Source organism: Leuresthes tenuis, unplaced genomic scaffold, assembly GCF_036924035.1.
Source record: "Leuresthes tenuis unplaced genomic scaffold, fLeuTen1.0.hap1 SCAF_17, whole genome shotgun sequence".
In the NCBI taxonomy this organism is placed as follows: Eukaryota; Metazoa; Chordata; class Actinopteri; order Atheriniformes; family Atherinopsidae; genus Leuresthes; species Leuresthes tenuis.
The window spans coordinates 12637762-12663449 of record NW_027325371.1 but is presented as its reverse complement, the minus strand read 5'-3'; the positions used below and the strand labels follow the sequence as shown (position 1 = coordinate 12663449).

Here is a 25688-nt window from a genome sequence, read left to right as displayed (position 1 = left end):
CTGAAGCACATAAGTATCTGTTTCATCAAACGTATTTATACAACTAAAGCGGAGTCAGTCTGGTACCTTATGAGGCTCGGGGGAGTTAAAACTGCTGCATTCAATAAAGTATGGACTTTCAGGGACCAGCTCATAAATGTACACTCTGGTATCACCCTGAAGATAAGAAAAATCACAGATTATATTCACGTTTATTACAACAATCACACTAGAGTATCTCATGACTAACTAACATATTTTGTCTCTTATATGCTTACTTTTCCAGTAAGAATGACAACACTGGTGTCAGGGTCGTAGAAAGGGATAAGTGTGGAGGGGGAAACATTTACAGGAGTGCTGGCTACGGCCCCAGAGGACAAGGAGTCAGCAGAGTACAGGTAGAGTTCTCTTTCACTGCGACTGTGAGGAGGACAACAAACATTAGCTGTCAGGTTCTGAATGGCCCACTGTTGTTCTGACAGTGAGGAATCACATTAAATTGCATTAAAGTCAGAATGGCTTCATAAAATAGGACAGTTTCTCCTATTGTCTAAGAAGGCCTCAGTGCAGTGAGAAAAGCTAAATTCATCATAATTTCCAGTACCTGTCAAATCCTGACACCAGCAGGTACTTGCCATCGCACACCCACACCACACGAGCTCCCCTGTGGCCCTCAGGACCTGGGCCCTCCTGGAAAAAGAGAACGCAATAAGCGTGCGTGTGAGAGAGTTAAACAAAGGGGGGAAAGAAATGTTCCCAGTAATCAGGTAAGACGTTTGGGCTATGTTTCTTGTCTCATGATACTTGTTTGTAGCTCAGCAAAAGTTAGAGCAGCAAGACACTCATCAAACGAAATAATTAAGTGGCTTTAACAGCTGTGTTTTTTTGTTTTCTCATCAATCTTTAAGCTTGTTAGCACGATAATATTCACATTCTTGTTTATCCATTTCCACAAGGCAAAATGAAAAGGACAAATCTAATCTTTTTTATGTATGTATTGTGCCACACTGCACATTGTGTCCAACATACTTGCACAGGCACAGTGGACTTGCGAGGGTCATAGATGCGAACTTTGCCATCCTTGCAAACTGTGGCCAGGAACTTGCCATCTGGGCTCCACGCCATGCAAAACACCTGAACATGGACAACAGGAAGGAAAAGGAACAAAGAGAGACATGAAACTCACTAAGTTTATGATAGTCTTCTTGGTTTCATGAACATTCTTTTAACACAGATTACAGTTTGGCATTGATGTAACAGTTCCTATGTGTTTAGACTTGTATTCAAAGTGTCTTTGGTCACCCACCTGGTCCTGGTGTCCAGTGAGAAGTTTGACCTGTTCTCCACTCTCCAGGTTCCACAGTCTGACTGTCATATCATAGGATGAAGACACCAGGATTCCACTGGCCAGAGGGTGGAACTTGATGGAATAGATCTTTTCTGTGTGGCCTATGATGAGTAACAGCAGTTTTCAGTCAGCTCTGCTTAACTCTGTCATCACCACCTACAAGGGTCATGTTCGGAAATGCTCTCTGAGCTACTTCTTGTCACCTACCATGAAGTTAGGTTACTCTTCAATGACTTGGATTTTCTGACAATACATTTTGCATCATGAAACAAAGTGACACACTGGGTATTAAACCTATAAGGATCTTTAGCAAAGGATGAGTTATTTCACCCTCAGCTGATGACTGCTGAATTACAAGACTTTATCACTACAAAAGGACAAACTAACTGAGCAAATTTCAATATGCTCTCCATGGAGTTTGTCCTACCTCGCAAGATAAGCTTAGGCTCAGTTATGGTCTCTCTTAGCCCACCCTCTGGCACCTGCCACACTCGAATCTTAGCATCATCACCAGCTGGCATGGACATAGAGGGAGACAAACATGTTAAGATACTCTATCAGAGAACTGCATGCACAGCAGACAGGTCAGGTGCAAATTTCAACTCAATCTTGTGAAAAAGGGCCATAAACACTTTGACAGTGATGGCAATGAGCTTAGTAAGGGACAAATCAACTTAATGTGATTTTTTTTAACATAAACTTGGGAGGGTTTGGTGAATTGGGATGGAAATACAAATATGAATTTACTCACCCACAACAAGTCTGTGTGTGTCAAACGGGTCCCAAGAAAAGTCGGCCACATTTACAGAGTTTTGGATGGTGGGTAGGGCTGTGTCTGGTAGCTTGCCTGGTTGAGAGCGCTGAGGAGAGAATCAAAATGAAACAAAAACAGAGCTATTAAGCACAGGAGAAGACCAACTACAGTTTTACTTATCAACACCCCTTTATTTTCCAACTGCCAGTGTACCTCAAATACAGCAATTTGGCCTCCAGAGATGGCAAGAGGCACTGCCACACGTTGGCGGTTGACACAGAAGCCGTCACATTCTCCAGGTGTCGTCAGGTTGAGGCCACGGATGTTGGTGATGTGTGTGTCGCGGTGCATCACCGTACCCTGGATGTGACGGAACTTGGACGTTGTCCCTGAAAAAAAAAAAGATAACTTTTAAATGAACTGCTTAGTCTGAAAAGGAAGATTATTCGAAATCAACCGACACCCAAATAAAGTATGAGACATTTCAGGTGTGTGATATTTTACCCAGCAGGCTTTGGATAGTCTTGGCGTTCTGACTAGGGCTGGGACTGGGAACAAAACCTGAGGAAAGACCCGAAGTAGAGGAGGGAGAGCGGGACGGGCCAGCGCTGCTGCTGGGGGTGCTTAGAGGACTACTGGAAGTGGAGAGACCTCGAACCTGGTCCTATAAAACCAAAGCAGTAGTTGTCATTTCAAGTCCTTATATTCACAGTGACTAATGCAGATCAAACCTGAATAGCTAAATGTTTTCGAAAAAAAGATGGCAACATAATATCAATTTGTTTTTCACCTCTTTGCTCCCTCCACTGGTCAGTTCCTTCTTAACAGGCATCTGTTTTGCTGGTGGTTTAGGTCGTTTGTCTGGGTGGAGGCTGACTCTCTCCACCTAAGCACAAGCAGAGCTGCAAGTCTGAGCCATATGTGCAGTGCAAAGAAGATAGACACTTACAGAGAGTGAGTGGGATCTTTTACCTGCTTATTTCCTCCCTGCCACCATTCCTCAGCAGACAAAGCTGGAGTTGTGCCCACTGTATCTGGGTAAAGGTCTTCATGAAATTCTTGGCCTGAATGCTGGAAGACAATAAATCAGAGGCACAAGTGCAGACATTGAAACACTACCTGCATGAGTGATGAATTTGTTGCATGTGTGTGCCTGCCTGGAATACCTTGCGAGGGACTTGGTAGCTGATTGGCACAATGCAGCTGTCTGTCAGCTGAAGCACACGCATCACTTCACAGGACATCACATCCAACGCCAGCTTGGGTACCATGGCAACCCCTCGTGTTGAGGTATCCGTCAGACAGTGGCTCACTATAAATATGAAATATCAAGGGAAAATTAGTTATAGGCCATAGATATTATAAGGGAGGTTGTAACCATGTCTAGGTAGTTGGCAAACAAACCAAGATTTACCTTGAGAGAGGAAAGGCTCAGAGGAAGAGACTTCATAGCAATCAATCGCTGTGTCTCCCTACACAAGATAAATCATATTGAAATATTTAATATATATGACATTCATCAGGGTTTTACCCAAACAGAGAGAAAAATAGAGGGCATTAATTTAGAGCTTACCATGCCAGCAAGAAGGAGCAGACCAGTATCTTCATCAAACAGTGGGATCAGCATCCTAAGGGTTAAGAAGCAGGAGATAGAGAATGAAAATGACAAAGACGCATCCAAAAACATTTACACATTTTTGCAAATACAGGATGTCAGAGGTTCAGCTTGAAGTTCCACTGAGGTGCCACTAGATGGAGGAGTAGGGTCAGTTTTAGGCCAACAGAGGAACAAGGTGTGTATGAGGACAGATCTTTCTAATACCTGTAATGAAACCTAATACGAGACTCATTCCATCGAATGCAGGCTGTAAAAAATACTTCTTACACCATTAAGCATATTATCACAGCTAAATCTGTGAAGAATTCATTTCTAAAATAAAACACAGAGCCATAAAATCAGGCTAAATGTAACCAAGGACAAGAGCTGCAACCAGTAGTTGTTTTTATATTCAGTTAATCTGCTGATATTTTGATTATTAGATATTTTAATCAGTCAAAGATACATATTCAAAGTGTTTTTATGTATTATGATTCCAAAACAAAACATACCTTATTCATCATGTAAACCAAAGTAAAGTGGTAAAATGTCAAACTGAGAGGCTACAGGGAGAAAGTTTCTGTTTGATACAAGGTGGCGAATTCTCTTTCAGTCAACTAATTGTTTCAGCTCCCCATCAAACCTTCACCCACGCAAGTCTAACTGAGCCCATGGTCACCTGCCTCCTCTCACGATTTGAATTAAGTGGATTGAGGACTCAGTGGCTTAATGAGGAAAGTACAACTGAGTGTAGTAACCAAATCCAACAGGAAATACTTGTACAAACATAAGCAATGCTGGTAAATCTCTTGTTCTAAACCCCCCCCCCCCCTCCCGTCCAGATCTAGGCTGATTGAAGTGGAGAGTGGTGCTTCCAGTGATTGGCTTATGATGATGACCTTGTGTAATGGTACTATTCCAAGGAAACGCCACTCGAGACTGACAGGCTGGTGATGCAATGCTCCAAGTATGACAGTATAATGACAGGCTGTGTTTGGATATGTTAGGCGACAGTGTGTGATGGCACACAACGGTTTACTGCGTGCGCATGTTACAGAACCGTAAAGTGAAAGACCACGTGACTGCATGTCAGTGATACATCTGAATCAACTTCACCCAGAAATGTACAGAATTAATCACAAATTTAAACCTTGCTCGAATAAGCCTGTGGTTATAATAATTTGCATGACTGTTTCAGTTGACGGTGGCAATGATCTTGGTATCATTTTCTTTTTGTCTTCTGTTGCATTTTTTCAGTTTATTTTACCAATGCTCCAGGTAAAATATTCAGTCATCGGTGAGGATTTTAGCATATTTCAACAAGTAACACTGGATACTGTTGTCAACGGGCTGCTGTGCACTATTGGGCTGTGTGCTTTCTGTTGTACTTAAGACATTTTTTGTTTTATTAACATGCTGCTACTGCTGTGGGTGAATGAGTGCGACATATAGTGACTTTTTGAGTTGCCCAATTGCAGTCTCATTCTGCTTTAATTATCTTCTCTGACCTTAAACACTTTCTCTTTAATTCGCTGAAATCACAAATACTGAAACACAGTGTTATGGTCTTCTATACATGTATGTACCTGTATGTATATAAAGTATAAATAAAATAAATAGTAGGGTGGTCAAAATTCATGAATTGATTCTTCTTAACACCACACACTTTTTGATGAAAGATCCGGAAATTAAGAGTGGGTGCAGTCTAATCTAGTCTAATGGATGGCAAGTTAACATGGATAAAGAAAGGGTCTCTTGAAAGTTCATCTTCAAAATCCTGCCAGATGATTTGGTTGACAAGATCAAAGTCATCTGCCGTCGAGTCTTAAATATCACTTGCTAGCAAAACACATGGCTGATGCAGAAGTCCCTACTCAAAGGCAGCCCACACTGAGCAGTTTGCAACGTGTTAGCAATTTGTTTTGCAGCATTACAAGAATAAAGATACTATGCATTTGCCTAACCCAGGCATATTTGTCTGCTCCTGTGTTGATAAGAAAATTAAAAATATCTATTTAAGGTGCATTTATCAGATATATAAATTTTCAAAACAAAGAGCTCCCCCTTGCACAGATATGTTGCATCTGGTCTTATTTGTTAAAGAGCTGTGACTTCTAAACCCTTCCTCAAATTTGAATGAGAATACCCCAAAATTACAAAAATCTAACAAAAATATTGCTCAATACATGCTCAAAGAGAGAAAAGGGGACAAAAGTTCTCATCTTAATGAACTGATTCAATAATTATTTAATGTCACAAACATTAGCATTCTATGTTATTTGAGCACTTGTTCAATGGACACAATTTTCACAAATCTTCACATTAAACTAAGAAGATTAATCTTCAGTAATGAGAATATTGTTATGATTGTGAATGACTTGTTAAAGTTTGTTTCCACCCAGGTGTTTTTACCTAAAAAAAAACTAAAAACTTTTCTCCTGCTCCACCTGTTCATCATCTTTGTTTTACCTGTTTTCTTGCTTTGAGATCAATCAAAAACTGGGCATTAAGCAGACATCTGCCTCCTCTCAGCATCTCGCTCGCTTTCACAGGTCTGTGAAGTCAGCGAGGGGCAGCCATGCTTCGTTAGGTCGACTCTGTGTTCCCATGTCCGAGTAAATCCACAGGGAGTCCCTGAACACCTCTATTCCCACAACCCTTCCTGTCAGTCACTCTATGCTTCCCTCGACAACAACAACACTACCTTGCTTGTGCCCCGAGCTCCCTCTGTGCCTCCAATCCAAATTATTTCACCAAATTGCCTTCACTTTCTCTGAGGTCTTATCTCTGGTTTTCTCACAGTAAATGTACAACAAGTCAAACAGCACATAATAGGAGCGGAGCTTTATCTCTGATAGTGGCCTCTGTTTACTGTCGTTTTCATGCTCCATCTCACCACCAGCCCATTTTCCCACACGTGAACACATATATGCATGCATGTGCATACTTATGCACATAGATGTGCAAGCACATTTGCCTACAAGTTGCTAATAATGCTGTTTAGTGATTCATGGGTACAAGCATTAGTGTGGGAGTGAATTTGTTATGCAGTCACATGGGCTGAATGAATGAAAGGGAAAAACTATTACAGACTTCATTCAGGAGAGGCTAAGTCACTAATCCAGACATAAGACCTTTTGTGTGTGTGGTGTGCAAAAAAGAAGTTTGACCAAAAACGCATGCAGATAAGTCGTCTAATAAGTGAACTAAACACAAAAAATATTTCTGGTGGCACAGCAAAGAGTGAGATAAAAAAAATAAATACATAAATCACGACTAAGCTAACTCCTAAAAAGAGAGTCATCTCAATATTTCACTTTCAGGCCTTTCTGCACCCACTAATGTTCTGACACCCTTTCAAACTCCTCCAACACTCTGCAATGAGCTGCCTGATGCTCAAGAAATCCCTTCGGCTTCAGTCTGTCACTGGGCCTCTGTGCATATCAGAGCTTACACAAAACAGAAAGCAGAGAGAGCACGCCTCCTGTCTCGTCTGCCATCGCCTCTCACCGCCCTTTCACACACTCTCGAATGAACATCATAAAATGACCTTCTGCTCATGACAGCAGCCTTCAGCACCAGCAGATATGATGAGTATATTACTCTGGTGTGCATCTGTGTTTGTGTGTGTGTACAAGTCTGAACCAATCCAGGTACATTATGATAATGAGAACGTGTTGTCATCTGATAATGTATGAGATAGTCTAAGTCATTGAATAACTGACTAATGGAGGGCCAGACAAATGAACAAGTGGATGACAGACAAGTGCAGAAATTGTGTGCTTGTGTGTCTGAATTGGGGAATGTATGTGGATGGGCTTCTGCAGCTGGAGTTGGAAAGAAACCTCAGAGTTGATTGACAGAGACTGAACCTAACAATTAAATTATTTACACACACACACACACACACAGAGGGAAAGGTTTTGTTGGTATTTTGCAACACCTCTTATGCCAAGAATTACAGCTTGTAAATGTTTTCAGTATCGGCTGAGTTTTCTTGCAAAACATTGACAATTTCTTTTAGATACTTGGGTTGTCTTGCCAGCATTGCTCTTTCGATTTTGCAGTATGTTTTATAACTAATTATCATGTAGTAAAACTTTCCATCTATCTTTAGCTTCATTGCAGTGCTATTTTTACTTCTAGAATTAGCAGATTTTTAATTGACCACATTCTTTCCTCAACCAGTCCAACCTTCCCTATGCCAGTGAATGCAACACAAGCCCAGAACATGATTGATCCACCCGCATACTTATCAGTTGGAGAGGTGCTATTCTCATGAGATTCTGCACCCTACTTTTTATAGTTTCTCCCAAATTTCTCTTTTTCTTTGCTCATTGAGGCCTGAAGTTCTCTTCTTACTGTGTCAGTCCACATGACCTATTTCAAAAATCCATTTGACATTTTTTTGGTTTTCCTCTGTAGATATTCCTTTGTTGAGCACCACTAAAGTCTGTTAAATCTTCCCAAAGGTCTTTTGCAAACAGACAGATGTTTTGATTTGCCTTCTCTAGCAATCACTTCTCTCAGAAAGTGTTTTTGCTGGTCTTCCAAATCTAAAATTGACCTCCGACCACCGTTCCTATAAACTGAGAAACAGTTGCCTGAAGACACTTTGCTGTCCTCCTATAACCCTCTTCTAGTTTGCGTTCAGAAATTATTCAAGTTTTCAAAGTGCTACGCAGCTGCTGATCGTTAAGACTGAGTTTGAGGGGTCAGAATATTTTTTAAAGCTGTAAAATTTAGTATAGCCCTTTTTAACAAACTTGTGAAGGCTTTAAAACTTGACTGAAAGTACCTGAGAAATCACATATTTTCACCATGGCGCTTCCTTTCTTTTATTCACTCAGAAACTGTACGGAAATAAAACAATAGAATACACTAATTGGGATTAAAACGTTTAAAAAAAAAAGGATGTTTAATTTCTGAAACTGTGAGTTTCTTAGATGAATTAATCTTCTACTCGCTGCACAATCTCTAGTGACAGAACTTTGTCTAGACTTTTGAATACCACTGTGTCACATTGAAAAAGTCACATGGAAACACAGTCAGGGGCAGACAAATATATTCACTGCAATATGAGAAAATGCTTTACATTCTCATGTTACAGCATGAAAATGCACGTCAACACACACTCCACTTGTGGGAGTTAATATAGGCACATTCATTCACTCTGATAGACACACACACACAAGTGTATATACAGATTATACAAAAGATAGAGCTAATGGAAGCAACCTGTGGAAAAATAAGGTTATGGGCGGAGCTATGATCAGATCAGTGTCAGTCGAAGGACTTTTCTCTGTCATATGAGATCGTAATCCTAAACTAGGGCTACCTTATGATTAAAAACACACAAGAATCACTACAATAAGCTCCAGATGACAAGTAGGTTGGAGCTAAAAAGTACAAAAGACAACGAGGAGGAATTATATGAGGAATATTAAACCTAAATGAAGCTCTTCGCTGTCTTCTTGTTTTCTGTTATTATTAGATTATTTAGGGTTTTATAGTGTAGCTATTAGACAACCCTCTGTGATTTTGGGACATACAAATAAAACTAATCCGATAACTGACAAGCGCAGCTATTTTGACCATACTTAAAAAATAATGAATTTGCCATAATTGCCAATATTCTGTCTCCACAATATTGTATGTATGTGGAGTGACATGTCTGTAATTAACAGCCTGTGCTACTTTTTGATCCATCGCACACCTTTCTCCTGGCTTCTTTATCAGTTCCCTGGTTATGTCACCCCACTCAGTGGGAGTGAGTGGTGCAGCATCACTGAGGCTGAGGGGTCTGCTGAACCGTAAAATCTCATCAGTTCACTTTATAAGCCCTCCTGCCCCCACAGGCCTGCAGCTCGTCTAGTAGACAAATTGACTGTTGTCCTGTTGGCCACTGCTAACGCTGTGTTTCAGAGTGAATCTAGAGCCATGGTTGGTCATAAGATAATGACTGGATTATCACACAGCCTCACAAAGGTATTTAGGGCAGGTCAGAGAAAAGACAAAGTGTCTGAAAAACACGAGCTCATTGTACTTTTCCCCATAAACACATGGGCTTTAAATCTAATGACAGCAGTGGTTTTTTTGGTGAAGCTACAAGTAGATAATAACAAAATATAGTCTAAAATTCGATTTAAGAGACTATGATCCAGAATCCTGGTCAACCTGGTCACTAAAGCTACAACATAAATATTAATCACAGAGCTTTGCTTGAAAAGCACAACATCAGCGAATATGGATGCTACATTGATACTCTTTGTTTTCTAATCTTGACTCTCTTTTTTTTTTTTAAATGGGCTGTGTTCAAAAGTTCAATGCAGCATTTAACTCTAAAATTATGCAAATACGAAATGCCTTAAACATGCATTTTATTCTACAGGTCAGCAGGAGATGACTCCTGTAGGTGCACATAAAAGTTTGACAATAAAAAAAATACTATGAAAAATTTACAGTACTTCTCACTTGAGCTGTTAACTCAGCAAATCTGGTGATTTTAGGGTCTCAATCAAAAGTCTTCCTCACTGCAACATGATAATGCAAATGACCTAACTGCAATTCCATGACAAATGTATGATAAATCAGGTTATGCTTTAGGGTGTGACTAAAGTCCAATCTGAGTGCATAGTTTGTGCAGCGTTAAGTCAGATCCATTCTTTGCGCATCACATCCGCTTATGAAAAAAAAAAAGGCAACAGGAAAAATTCTAAACTTAAAGTGTAGAAAAACTGTGAAAAAAAATAATGTATGATGTCATCACAGCATGTTAACAACTCTTCAAGACTGCAGAGTATACAGTTAACCTAAGTGTGAGTGTGCTCACATTTGCCAAGTAATATTCAACACAAAGCAACAGCTATGGGATGTGTCAGTTCTACAGTTTGTGTTCATAAGCCAAGATGTTGAGACTTATCCCTGGGAGACTATGAATATCTACACAAACCTCATGGAAACCATTAATTAGTAGTCCAAAATGTTGGACCGCTCTACCCTCAGAACATCATCCCTGGAGTCATATCATTAGCTTGGATAAGAAAGGAGTGAGCAACACTACAAAACTGAGTTAAAACGTGCCTCAAATCATAATAAAATCTCAAAGTAATGTCAAATAAGACTTTAACTCCCCCACTTATTCACACAAAGCAGGACAGATTAATAATGTGACAGACACTTGAGTGTAAAAATATTCAGTGTGATGAACAGCTGGCTGTAACTAAGAGATGTATCTCGCATTTCAAAGTACGACCATAAAAGCACATGCCTTTGAGTTATTTTCATAATCACTATCTGATGAAAGCAGTTCATATGACCAGTAGGATCCTCTGTTTTCTCTTGTGATAACCTTGGCCTCTTTCTGTCTTCATTGTCTGCTGGGACAGAACACACTCTTTCTGTTGCAGTGTTGTTACTCCGGTGTAAAAGAGTTAGACACAGCTAATGGTTTTATGCACGCTTATGCGACAGCCCTAAGGTTGTTAGCACTTCCTCAACAATGGAAGGGCTGGAGCGGAGTAATCCGCTGATATTAAATGGGATTCCTTACAAAACAACATAAAACTGTTAACCTGGATGGTAAATTCACGGTTGGTTTTTAGTGTTCTGCATGCATGTCAATTATGAATAAAAAAATGTAAATAAAAAAGTTATTTTTGAGAAAGGAGCTAAATGAATAATTCAATAAATCAGCTTCAGCGGTAATTAGGTGTTTCAGCTTCTGAAAATATGTGGCGGTCTTCCACCACTAATTCCACCTACAAAAACTGACGTTACTGCCTTTTAAAACTGAGCACACTTATGTCACTTTTTTCTTTTCTAAATGAGAGAGCTTTGGTGAAAGAATACATACCAATAGCCTCACATTCTGGCCAGTTAGACTCGGTTGGATTTTCATGCATTAACATTGCATCCAAATAATGAAGTGCTAAATACAAGCAAAAAATATATATAAATAAATAAATCCTACTGGATGTGTTTCTAGAGCCAAAATTAACTCTTTGATCCATCTGCATAGTAAAATAATCTCCTGAAAAATAATTGATTGATTAATTAACAGGTTTCAGCTAAATTTAGGTAGACACATAAATCTAAAAAATACCTTCAGAACAAGGCTATTTGCTCACCTATTGTGTTATTCAAAGATCAGCAGGTGTCTTAGCTCTGTTGCTACACGTGTGTGTACAAGGAAAAGAAAACACACACAAACTAAGACACAGACTGGGAGGATATGACAGGTTCTTTTATAAGTCTAGTCTGAAAGACTAAGATAAAGCTCTGCATGCGGTGGTGCTGAATACAGGTTCTAAGGGAAGATTAGTTCAGGGATCCTCAGCAGGAATTTCAATCAAGCTGCACAGTCACTGAGATTTGAAACGTACTAAAGTGCAACATACTTTTTCCACTGAGTGTGTGTTTTGTTTCCACCATGTGTGTTTTTAATAAGTGTTCTGGGTCTGCCTGCCGAGCTACCTTCAGTAGCCAGTTCATTAGAAGGGAATTAGAGTTGACGCACTGCCTTCCTAAGAGGCGAAGAAAAGCCGGGATTGTAAGTGGAGGGTCCAGCTGTGGCCATGTCTGAGGCCCAATGACGAGGGTCTCAGATGGGCTGCCAAGTGCCTGCTCCCCTCCTTTTTCTCTTGCTTCATCAGCCCCCTGTCAACTGGCTGTCTAGCACAAGCACATGCAGCAGAGAACCGGCACATGTATCCATGAATGCTCAGGATTTAATTAAACCCACTGAGGTCCATGTCAATAGGTCCGCAACATCCATCTTACTATAGGCGGAAATCTCAGGGTCCCCCTCCCCTCGCTTTCCTTCAACATAAGACTATGAACATAACATCAATGCAAAAAACAGGGGCTGGAAAGTTTTAAAATATTGGCCCATCCCACTCAAAATCCTTATGGCGGTTTAGAACAGTTTAGGCCCCTCCCTCTCTTCATCTCTTTGTAACACTACCAGCAGCTATTGCTCTCTGGTGAAGCCCTTACCATTACCAGCAGCAAGTCACGACTTTGTGAAGGCTAGGTTTAGACAAAGGATATGTAAAACATCATATCACAGAGTAAGGTATGTTTAAAGTTGATACTGGCACCCATGAAAATATTCAATACTTGCTACGATGTTTGATACTAAGGAGGGAAAAATTACAGGCATTAAATGAATTGAATAGACTGGGCTCAAAACCAACTTTTAAATAACTTTTAAGTTAGGTGCATTAACACGCAACCATTTTTTTTATCCTGATGAATAAATTGTTTGGTGAAAAACTATTTTTTTAAAGATTTCAACAAATTTCTGGTTCATTTCAAAGGGAAATGTCAGTGTAAAGAATTTTTTTAGTTAAGTTAAACTGTTTGTTTAAGCAGAGACAAAAACAAATTAATTCCTGAATATTAATACTTTCCATTGATGTAAAACAGCAGTGTGGTGTTTCTGGAGGCTAATCTGTTTTCATTACCAAAACCGGCACATAGAATTAAGTTGACTTGCATGTCAGTGTCTCTTCCAGTGAGCTACAAACCTTTTTCCTTTTCTGGGAGTCAGACATTCACATAAGCTTCCTTTCCCCCAAAATAATTATATGTGACTCATATGAGACAAATGGCAGCTCTTACTTTACACATAAATCAATCTAGTGAATTTTATTGTAACTTAAGTCTCTTAAGTCTCTCTTCAGTAGACTGAAGAGACTGCAGAGTTTAAACAAGTTTGAAGCCCAGTCACAAAACTACATTTGTGGTAGTTATATGTGCAGATATTGGGCCAAAGTGACAGCAGTACATGAAATATGCAGCCTTCCCTCCTTTGCAGTATTTTTACCTTATAAAGTGTGTGACCATTTCTTCTCAGAGGGAGGAGATCTCTGCCTGCAGATTCCAAATATTGTCATCATTCATTTTGTTTGGTCATGTCAAAGGTCTGAAAGCTTGTTTTTTTTTTTAAAAATACACCATAGTTTAAAGGATTGAGAGTAGTGAGAGTATCAGGAACTGAACTGAACTGACAGGTTTAGTAGATTGGGGATGACGATCTGTTAATTTTAAATTTTTAAATGATTTTTTTGACAACCTCAGTGTCTGTGGAGGCATACCAGTATGCAATATTACTGACCACTTTTCAAATGGTTTGTTTTGTTAGAAAGGCCAAAGTTTTATCTATGATTCTGTTGGGTGGGCACCCCATGTGCAGTGGCTAGAAATCCTTGCTGCGACAGCCTGGGATCGAGTCCTTGCCTGTAGCTATTTGCTGCAAGTCATCCCTCTCTTTCTCTGACCCCTCTCCTCTCAAGCTACTTTCAAAATCAAGGCCACTGGTGCTCAAAAATCCCTGCAAAAACTAGATTAGTTTCTGGCTAGTTTTTAATAACATTTCGGACACATTCAATAAAACAGAGATTTGCTGTGTAAAGAAAATGTAACCTAATTTGTTTGCTTCAGCCCAGTTTGAAAGTGTTACTCTCTTCTGCCCGTGGATATGACGTGTGTTTTTGTGAGTTTGCATATTAGTTAGACAGACAGGTCAGGTGACATTGTGGAGAAAACAAAAAGATACATCTGGTCGTGTTTTTTTTTTTTAGTTCACCAAAATACCAAGTAAGCAAACTGTCCAAAGTGGCTTCAAAGCCAGTTTGAAGAAGATCTCATAAGAAAGGGGTAATGTTCCATAAAGGTGTCATCAGGACAAGGCAACGCAGACAACAGAGCTGGGACACACAGGGATAGTCAAAGAGAGGTGGAGAGTCTCAGGTTTGCTCATCTTTTATTAGTGTGATGAAATATAGACAGCATTCACATTTAGAATTGTAAAAGTGTAAAGAAAGCTGTCTTAGTGTTGTGCTGAATATTATGTTTCTGAGTCTCTGAGTCTGAGTCTCTGAGTCTAACCATAGGTCTGTTCTAAGAGAATCACTGTTCAGAGACCGTGAGAGAACCTCAAAACCCAAGACTTCAGTGAATTAAGGAACACACCGAACGATGATAAAACTATAGAAGCAAGTATCCCCTTCAACAATCAATCATAAAATGTCTATTCTGTCTATTGTCTCTCCTCCCCAAACATTGAAACTGACTATTCGCCCATAAGTCTTCCAAACCCTAAAACTGCCAATTCCACATACAACCATGTGCAAAAACTATGTACAACTATAATTTCCCTCTTTTCGTCAAGAAACAGAATAATGCTTCATCATCATTACAAATTTTCATCAATAAAGCTTCTTCCTCACACCGACACAAGCAGCCCCAACCACAGCTGAGTATATCTGGGGTCATCCTCCTGCAGGTCAATATCATGAGCCCACAAGATGATTCTTGGCAGTGTGTTCGCCACATATCCCATATTAACAAAATACCGAGCATGTGTAGAAAAACAATCCCTTACGATGTTATAGACAAGATAACTTAACGCAGACTGCTGTCAGAGTGCATGATGGACAGCGCATCTGTTTTATATAATGGCGACATAAGAAAATGAAAACCCACAATCTTTATTTCTACAAAAGGAGAGAAGAGGAGAAAACCAGGGTTTAAACTGGTTCAACAGATATTTACACAGAACTATCCAACATACACACAGATCTTCTTAGTTGAGATGAATGCAAAATATCAGAAGCCAAACTTCTCGCTGGCACATGCTCATGTCAGTCTGAACACAGAAAGACTCATGCAGACCTTTACATGCGCAATAAACTGGTCCAGACTGGCTTAGTTATAAAACAGGCAGGTCACTGCTCATAAACTGGCAGGAGGGCCAATTCCCTCAGCATTTTGAGCTGGTTGGGACAAGGCTTGTTGCAGAATGTGGGTGGGCACAAGGAAGTAGGGGTGCACAGGAAGCGTAGGGGACGTCACAGTGTGAAAGTACTTGTGGGAAAAGCAAAGCCTTTACATGCATTCGGTGCGCATGGAAAACTAAGAAAGGTCTGAGGCTAATGACAGAAATAAATAGCATGTGTACCTCCAGTGTTGGCACATGTTTTCGTTTGTATCCCTGAGGACTGCGCTGTGTGTCTATATCTATGAAGTGCTGATGGCTGTGGAGCCCTTGAAGAGATGTGTTCCGTGTTAACCTCAGGGACCCTGCTAGATGACCATTAAATGACCTGTCGTCGGGGGCCTGGGAACTGTTGGCAGCCATGGCTGTGTCAGAGGAGAGATGATGCCGCAGAACACAGAGGGCGCAGGGGTGAAAGTCAAGACCACAACAATCCCCTCAGCTGTTACATCACATGTGCAAAATCTGGTTCTTGCCCCAACTGCACTTTAAATATTGTACAAAAAGGAAGCAAAGAAATGGTGTTTGCACTCTTGACTAAAGGTAAATTGGTAAATAAACTAATGGTAAATATTAATATTCTACGATCAGTAAAGTGTCTGTTAACAGAATTAATCAATTCCATTAAATTTAAAATAAAACAAGTGCTGGAAGTTTGAAGCCTTCTTCAGTTTGACATTTCATAAACTGACACACAACAGCCTGAAATTTGAACTGTGATGATTCTGTTTCTTCAACTGTGTATTATCTACATATTTTAGATCATATTTCGTCACTTTGAGGTCTTTTTGCATCTCTTGATGATTGTTTTTTCATGTCCAATGTTTTCTTTTTGTAAGTGTCATTGAAATGTTCTTTTCCTTCTCTTTTATTATCAAATTGTAAAACTGTTTAAATTACATTGTGATAATTTGGTCCAATTTAGGTTGTTTTGCAAATCTTATTTTAAGCCAACCTGTCCAGAGTGTACCCCGCCTCCTGCCAGTTGGCAGCTGGGATTGGTTCCAGCCCCATGCGAACCTGAATTAGATACAGGGGTATAGGAAGTGTATGGATGGACGAATGTTGTAAGTCATATAATGTGTCTCATTTTGTGTCTTTAAGGTAATTTTAGATTACCTTTGCTCTTGTACATCTGTAGCCATTCTGTGTTCCTTTACGTTAATTTGATCTAATATCTGTATTATTTCGTGTTCTGCTTTGATGGTTTGTCAATCTCTTCTTTTTGTGTGTCACATTTAAAGTTGCTCTGCATTTATTTGTGGCCATTTAGAGTCGTTTGCTTGACATTTGGAGACATTTTGGTTGTATTCATGTCTTTGGTGTCACATATATTTTGTAGTTTCATTTCTGCCTTTATTGTTTTATAGCCCTTTTCTTTGCATCTTGCCTCTCTCTTTGGAATACATACAGTATTATATGTCAGCGATAAGAAAAGGGGCTGCCTCACTCCATGGGCCCCAGAGCCAGTGCTTAGTAGGCCCATTACATAATCTGCAGCGTGTCATTAGTGGTCTTGGTCTTTAAAAACAGTCTTTATCTTTAGAGTTGGCTTGCATGTGAGAGACAAACACAAGGATTCATGTGTTTTTAGAAAAAAATTGAGTAAATAAGCGTCCCGTGTATGGAGACTGCAAGTCTTCGTAGCAGAGAACTCAGGTTTGAGACCCAGCCTGGGGCCTTTAGCTGCATGTCATCCCCCTGCTGTCCTTTCACCACTGTCAATAAAGGCCACTATTGCTAAAAAAAATTAAAAAAATTATCTAAAAATAATAAATCTTTATAAATAATTATGATAACAAAGTGGGAAATCGTGATAGCAATTTCAAATTCAACCCATGAAAACAACTACAAGCATATAGTTTCTCAAACTGTAAGCTGCTTATATCAGCAGGTACAGTGCAGATGCATGCTCTACTTTTCCTCATGTGGCAAAAACCACAAATCTGAACTGCTGCTGTTCTATCGTAAGCACAGTGAAACACTCAGTAAAGTCTACTATGAAAATATAATCCTCCAATAATGGGCTCGATGAATGACTTACTGCCTTGTTAAAGAATCGTCCAGCCAAACAGACTGTGGTCAAATGCAGTCAGACATTATAGTGCTAAAGAGCAACAACCCAGCTGTGAATTTAGAAGATGCCAGTGTTGATCATAATGGATGATCCAGACATCTCAGAATATAAGTATCCTGTTGTACTAGTCTGAGTGTGTATATGAGACTTTCCTATAAAGACAGCCAAGGCAGAATTATTACAAATGCTAGAAGCATAAAACCCAGAAATTTATAGACAAAAAAATAACCATTTAAAGTTTGTTTTTCCTTCCAGCTTGAGCATGTGTGAGCAGATGAGTGAGAGGGTTAACTCAAGTGAGGGAATGAAAAAAACAAAGGGGGAAATATAAACCCTAAAACAACTTCTTTTTTTTTCACCATTCCTGCTCTACTAGAGCTATACAAACATTCTTGAGGCATACAACAGTGCTTCTTTCAACGATCGTCATTCACACATGTTTTGACTCTGCTGTGCCTTCCAGTTGTGCTTTATCAGTCAGTTAACAGAGTTTATCTGCGCCTCCGTCTCTCTGTCTCTGGTTCATCTCGACTGAGGATCTGACACGTCTCTTTGTGACACAAATCTTTTCTGGATGTGACTGTGTCCATACTTGCTTTTTGTGGTTCATCTAAAACTCAGTTTTGATCTCTCATCATCGTCTTAAATGCAGAAATTCCATATCCCACTGGATCAAAATAAAATCTTCTATCTCTCAAAACAGTAAACATTTGAAAGTACAAAAAAGAAACAGTGATCTTTGCAAAAGATTTGCACACAAGGGTTGGTGTAACTTTTAGGGCGAACACAGTAGTTGAGTCCTAGGAAAAACATGAAATTCAAGCATTGCTTTTCATTAATTGTACATCATTCCCCAAAATCTTCAGAAATATTTCAGCATCACATCCTCAGCCGAACCTCTGTCTCACCTTTACCCCTTTGTTCTGGCTCAAATAAGTGTGCATAAAACTCTGCTTTACTCTAAGTAGGCCCAACATGCTGACACTAACTCATCTGCTTTTATGGCCAAAACAGGAATAAGTAGAGTGAAAACCTATAAAAACCTCACAGAACAGTTTAGATTTATTGTATAGAGATGGTGAAAGACTGAGAGAAGGAGAACAGATATGCAGGGAAACTAAGAAAGACAGAGATAAGATTGCTATCACATACGTGTTGTAAATCACAAGTTATGCATATGTGTGCGTGTGTGTGTGTAAGTGTTCCTATGAGTATGCTTTGAGCTCTATCATGCAACATCTGGGAGAGTTATTGGATGGAGAAAGAGAAAGCAAGAGACGGTTAGAAAAGACACCACTGCCTTGACGTGATAGCCTTGATGACCTGCAACCGGTACTACCAGATCCACTCTGATTATTGCATCCGTGCACACATCAAAACACACATATTTCTTCTTGCTTTCTGCTGTGTCTCTCTATATCTGGTCATCTGTATCATGTTAGCGTCCATTCATACGGAGCAATGCACATACAGACTATTGCTAATGGACAGGTATGTATTCCAGCCAGCATCCCACCTCATTCAAAGTATTAGGTATAAACTCTACAATGTAAATAAGGTAGTTACAGTCAAGAATGTCAAAAAGTCAGACGCAGAACAATGGCTGTTTGTTGGGTTTTCGAAAATGTTGTACCGTCTCTTTACCTGCTTTTGTGTTTTCAGAATTGCATTTTCCCAATGTGTTTGTGACACACTTGTTATCTGCGTGCATGTGTTTGTTTGTGCTGAACTTCCTTTGGCATGTTTTTTTTCTCTTTTGTAGAAACATTTCTGAGCTGTTTTGTTTAGTTTTGGTGCGCTTACTGAAACGGCGCTGAGCTGAAACGTGGTCCTGTGTCAGTTTGGTTTTTATGTATTCTCTTTTGTTAATGTGTTTTCTGACATTTGTGTTGTGTTTTGTGCCTTATGGTGACTATACTGACGTACACACAGAAACTCACACTTCTGACAGCCAACATATTTTCACAATAAGCGGTGCTGACCAGACATTTACAAGCCCACATGCAGGCTGAGCCTGCCCTGCTCCGCAAGTGCATAACAAGACAGCTTAGAGCAATTTGTTAACACAGCATATTCATACTCCTCTTGAGAATAGAGCTAAATGATACTGTTGCACAGACTTACATTTAGCCTGGGGTGGATGTACAGTGAGAGAGTAAAAAGAAAAAGAAAATCTTGAATAACAGTCATAGTGTAGACACCTCTAAAGCCCATAACAGAAACAAAGATCTGTTCCTGACTTCTCATAATGTGGACTCTCATTTAATCAACTACTTGACCTTCTCTTGATGTCAAGACCTTCCCATCAATCTTTTAAGTAACTGCTATCAGTGCAGTGTGACACACACTTGTTATCTGTGCGTATGTGTTTGTTTGTATCTAACTTCTTTTGTTTAACCAGGCAGGTCATTTTAGAGTCAAATTACTTAGTGACTGCCTAGAGGAGGGAGCCAAAGAAACGGTGTGACCATTAAAGATAGATTCAGAACAAACACGACTACATTTAAAATGCAAATGGCTCCGCGACCCTTTTAAAAAGTAATGTGGCACTGAAAGACCACACAGTGTGAATGATGGACACCGAAATGATAAGATAACAAAAAGGAGCCATCAAAATGTATTATAAATGACCCAGCAAGGAGAAGAAAAAACTGCAATAAAACCTAATAATGTGTGCAAAATTGGGAAATTCTTATTTCTAAACCTTCTTTAAACACGGTTCTTTGTAGATTATCTCAGCATTACACCGTGGCGCCTCCACAAAGACCCACCGCATAATGTGACAGGATGGCGGATAAAGCTTATTAGAATCAGACCAAATCTTTCTGTTGGTCACTCCAGTGGACTGGGGAGCCTTTCAAGAGTGTTCCAGTTGCACCGACAAGTAAGCACAACTATATTAACTCTATGCTTATACAGAAAAAATGGAGGCTGTAATGCAAAGTAATTTTATATCAAATACCAAACCAAAAGCATAGAGTGTGACCTGATGTGACCTGTGGGGCATCGCTGCTCTCATCTCTCTGACGGAGCTGCTGCCTAATACAGCAGAACAGTCATAGTGAACATACCGTAGCTAAGCTACAGTCTTTCTCGCGCTAAACCACAGGCATGCTGCTGTTACTCAATACCTGGCATACCAAAGTGAGAATATGAGACAATATGAGAATATGAGAGGTAGGAGGTACGAAGACGTTTGCACAGGAGGAAAACATACGCAAGAGAGGACATTAGGGAAAAGTACATGTATCTTTCCATATAGACTGGTTTCTGCTCCATTTGTAACTTCTAAATCTGTGTTATTTGATATTGGCCACTTAGAACTTATAAAGAAGCTGCAATCTGTGGGGGGAATATGGGAATATGCCATTTCTATATGACCCCTGCAAGGTAACCAATGGAGAGGAGATCACCCACATGCCCTCCTTGATCCAACTTATATCCATTACAGTGTTTTTACCTTTAGAGAGTATAGAAACCAACTGTAACTGCCTTCCTCAGAGATCTATGAGAAACACAAACCATACAGAGGCTAAGGGAAAACATTCTCAATCAGCTCATAAATGGTGGTTGGTTAAACATGGATTGTTTTCATAATGAATCCTTCGATCCGTCCATTCTCTATACCTGCTTTAATTCAATTCAGGGTCGCTGGTGACTGGAGCCTATCCCATCTGCCATTGGCCGGGGTACACCCTGGAAGGGTCGTCAGTCCATCACAGAGCCACACAAAGACCAAGACAAAAAAAACATGCATTTTCCCCACTCACTTCTTGGATCAGTTTAGAATCACCAATTAATCCCAACATGCATATTTTTGGATGGTGGGTGGAAGCCAGAGTACTTGGTGAGAGCCTACCCACACACAGGAAGAACACGCAAACTCCACACAGAAAGGACAGACTGGGTTTGAACAAGGAGCCTTCTTGCTGTGAGACTACAGTTCTAACCACCATGCAACCTAGAATGAATTCTTGAGAATCTTAACATTAAAGTCTCTAATGACTTGTCGAGCTCTGATGCAGGAATGGACCAGCCGTGCTGTCTGTCTAGCTCCTTAATGGGAAATGCTAGTGTATGAAGAGACAGCAGATTCATAAACCTCAAAGTGAACTCTGGTCTGACCTGCCCAGGTCTCTGCATTTGCAGTCTTGTCCTTCTCCATGTCAGGCAGCTCCAGTCATCATGAAAATGTATTGAGGGCCTCTTCGTGTCAACATAACGAGCTCAAAAGAAGCTCTCAGCATGCTCCAATGCGGCCAAAATGCCAAAACTAGGCCAGTGGGAAATAACATGGAGCCAAAAAGTATATAATGATCATAAAATGGATAAAAACAAAACAATAAAGATACAACAAATAAGAGCCAGATTAAAAAAAAAACAAAAAAACAAAAAACAGATACCCTGTCTGTGTTCCCCAAAGCCAGGTCCATAAACAGAGGCTGTCTCATTCTCCTTCTCAGTAACAAATGATGAGAGAGGGTAAAAAGATATTTTGGATAAACACCTTGAGCCATTTTCACCCTAAACATGAAGTTCACTTCATGATATGGACTAATCCTTAATCCACTTTGGGTCAAATAAACTAAAGATGCAGAAATACATACATAATACATAATGTCAATGGCATGATAAAATTAACACTTGTTGTATATACCAAAGGTTCCTCTAAAGAAGACAGCTTTATGAGGAACACAATGACTTATAATGGGTGAAGCTGGCAGGGGAGGACAGGTTGGAAGAGTCAACAATTCACTTTCTAATGGTGTGCATTTGATAGTGGAATTAAGTGTTTACTTTCCCACAGAGACAACTTCTGCTTTAAGAACACTCATTACTCCGCAATTTGCTCGCCATATTTTTCTCTTTTATACTCAGGTTCCTATCGCAGCCTCTAATTAACCCTGCTTTTTCCTAGTTTCTCCCTCTATTTTCACAGGTTATTCCTCCTTAGCATGGCACTAGGCACTACACATGGCACTACACTTTTTTCTAAAGCTACCGGGTGCAAGGTTCAGTGGGAAGAAAGGCTTCTCTGGCCTTCTGAGGATGGCTCAGTACCGTCTCTAGGCAGCCCACACACACTGCCGTCCGAGTGCATTTATGTGTGACGGTAAGTTGTGGGGGAAGATGGCATTAATGTCAGCAAAACACAAATAAGGACAGATGCTAATACATATGCACATGTTAAGCGCCAACAAACAGGAAACTCACTTCAGCATCTAAAGGACAGGGGGAGGTTGGGAAAGTAATGAACAGAGGCGCCATCAGAAAATAAACCATAACAGTTATCCCCTGGTTGTCCTTACGGAAACGTCCCCAACCCTCTCCCCATGTGCATGATAACTGTACTTTATACTGAGTAGTGTTAAAAAGGACTAATGTCGTACCTTCTGGTACAACATGTAGAGTAGAGCATTAAACTTGTTACCCTTTTGCCACAAGAATCAAACTTGACCTTGTTCTTCAGGTTTGAATGTGAGTTTACGAAACCTGTTTTTGTAACATAAACGGCCGAAGAAATCCCCACATTTCTCTCATGAGGTAACTACATTGTATTTTGGTCTTTTTACAGGGACACTTCATTCTGTTTTTGGAGCTGTATAAAAGGTCCTCTAGCTAAAATAGATTTTTCAAAAGACAGCATTTTTTGGTGTCTAAAGTATGTGTCATTTTGTGGTAAACCGTACTTTGTATACTTGCTCTCATTCTCACAGACTTACCTCCTAACTGTCCAGTGCAGGGACACTTCCCTTGTTGGAGCTCCTAAAAAGTAAAAACCCACAGGCATGCTGTGAACCACTAAACATGAACACCTCAAACCAATACACGCTCACATTTTGGCACAAATCTGTTTACAGGAGATGTGGAGGGTTCAGGGTGTGTAATGTGGGCGACTTGTATTTGTCCCTTAAGAGTGGGGTGTTGGGTAATAGGCTCATATACAGGTAAGACAAGTGTTTCTTTGTCTTGTGTGGTGTTCAAATCCTTTATTTCACCTTCCAGGGCCCTCTCAATAATTTTCATTTTACAGTCATACTCCTGCATTGCTTTTTTTCTTCGTGCTTTTGAAGCGCTCCACGATGGCAAGCTCCCAAACAACAAATCATACATCACTTTTTATCTAGAGTGATGAATGAAAGATCAATAAACGTCAGTTAAACCTAAAATTAAAACAAAGTTGAAAAATGTAGAAACAGTCCTCATAAATTATGGCAGTAAAAAACGGTGAATGACACGATGAAGCAAAAGAGGGAGAACGTTAAGCAGGCGGGTCCGGTGACAGAAAATGTGACTGAAGATACGATTAAGCACGACTTAGCTCAAAAACATAATTGAAGAAATTAGTGAAATTCTAAAAAGGAAATGCACAGATACTACAAGTGAATTTAAGTGTGAATATTCTCTGAAAACTAAAAGAAGAAATCCTTATCACCCCAAAGCATGCTGCTGTGTGGTTAAGAATGTCCAATTTTAAACCGTTAACAGGCAGGAATTGGCTCAACACCACACCAGTCTTTTATTGGTTCCCCAGGGCAGCGTTATAAGCTGCCTCGCCATCTTTTACTGAGCCATGATCATTAGGAGCCCAATGTGGTGACGGCACTACAGCCACTGGGACTGTGATATATACCCAAATACACGTCTGTCCTGTAATGTCCAGAAAAGCGGAGCAGATTACATGAATGATTTCATATGCTGGACTTTAGAGTCAGAAAACAGAGTGGACAAGGCTCCAATTGAGGCAGAAAGCAGATTAGAAGAGGTGCAACAATTTACTTGGTTTTATGCTGGATAATAAAATCAATTGAATTCAAAACCTTTAATGACTCAAACAACTTACCCCATATTTCTTTCCAAATCTTCTGAACAATGAATACAGTGTTTGTTACAATGGGATGATTGTTGTCGCCACATGATTATGTTTCTTTTCTTTTTTTTTCTTTCTTATAAATGCTGCAATGAACAACTTAAAAAAAAAAAAGAAGTCAAATAGTACAAGTCTCGAAAAATTTTACTATAAGAAATTATAAGAGTGGAAATGTTGATTATCAGATACACCTTGTTTAGGGAAATTACACAAATAATGGCGCAGCCTGACCTGATAGCGTTTATGTTCAGCAAATGATAAATGGTGGGTCCTGAAGGATAATTCTTGTACACATCTATAAATATTTAGAAAAGTGACTGTTAAGGGTGAAAAATATTTCAAAAGGATTATCAGAAGGGTGCCTATTGCTCTGGAGGTCAGAATGGCCATCTTTCAGTCGGTAAGTTCCATCCAGCCTCCTCAATACACATGTCGAAGTATCCTGAACCCCACATTTCCCAGCAATATGTTTCTTATTTGCAATCACGTTGAATAAAAGCATTTTCTAAATGAATGTCAGGTAAGATTCAGGATTGTATCTTGTGTACTGACCATGTGGTTTATTTATTTTTCCATAGTGCAATGCAGAAACACATTTTACAGACAAAATAATATCTGAAACACTTTTGGTTGTGGCCAGTTTCTTCAAATTTAAACGGAATGAGTGAAATATCTAAACAAATCATCTACAGTCTGTATATATTATCTTACACTGCATTTTTTTGTTTCTCGGAGCCAACACTGCATTAGCTCAGTGTAGGCACTCTGCAATAGACTGTAAAATTATAAACAGTCTCCAGTCTAGCGGGTATCAGTTTTTCACAATCTGAGCTCTGGAGATGCTGGTCATCCTCACCATCAACAAGCTGAATCCCTAAGATAAATAATTTGTCAACAGCATACCTGGATAACCTCAGCACCGTTGCTGTAGTTTGGACAATGGTTTACACAAAGGGCAAATAAGGTCAAGAAGCGACAGCGCTCATGCAGTGAGTCTGTGGGTCTCAAATGTGGGTTAAACAAAGTACACAAGGGTTAAAAAGCTTTTTTTTAACTCCTTTATTTCTCCTTAAGATGTAAAACTTAGCTGCTGCAGTGACTGAAGATCTACATCTGGACCCTGCGGGAAATGCGTGAAATCATTTCTCTATTCCTGTAATGACTATAATGCCTTACAGATGGTACTGTGTGCGTGTGTGTCTTACATGGATAATAACTCCTACAGCAGAAGCAGGAGGAGAGCGATCAAGAGAAATTCATGAACCACAGACTGCGTGGAG

General features: G+C 39.8%; 1 protein-coding gene across 1 annotated transcript in view; it reads right to left on the bottom strand.

Annotated features, from left to right (window-relative positions):
* Window positions 1-25688, bottom strand: part of coro7 (coronin 7) — a 106389-nt gene that overhangs the window by 3072 nt on the left and 77629 nt on the right. The window contains exons 10-23 of the mRNA XM_072368050.1: window positions 3655-3709; window positions 3496-3553; window positions 3248-3393; window positions 3054-3152; window positions 2872-2967; window positions 2586-2745; window positions 2295-2470; window positions 2079-2187; window positions 1755-1841; window positions 1286-1428; window positions 1009-1113; window positions 584-669; window positions 258-399; window positions 67-156 (exon numbers count right to left, since the gene is read on the bottom strand). Coding sequence (XP_072224151.1) covers window positions 67-156; window positions 258-399; window positions 584-669; window positions 1009-1113; window positions 1286-1428; window positions 1755-1841; window positions 2079-2187; window positions 2295-2470; window positions 2586-2745; window positions 2872-2967; window positions 3054-3152; window positions 3248-3393; window positions 3496-3553; window positions 3655-3709 — 1552 coding nt within the window. The remainder of the gene's footprint in view (window positions 1-66; window positions 157-257; window positions 400-583; window positions 670-1008; window positions 1114-1285; window positions 1429-1754; window positions 1842-2078; window positions 2188-2294; window positions 2471-2585; window positions 2746-2871; window positions 2968-3053; window positions 3153-3247; window positions 3394-3495; window positions 3554-3654; window positions 3710-25688) is intronic.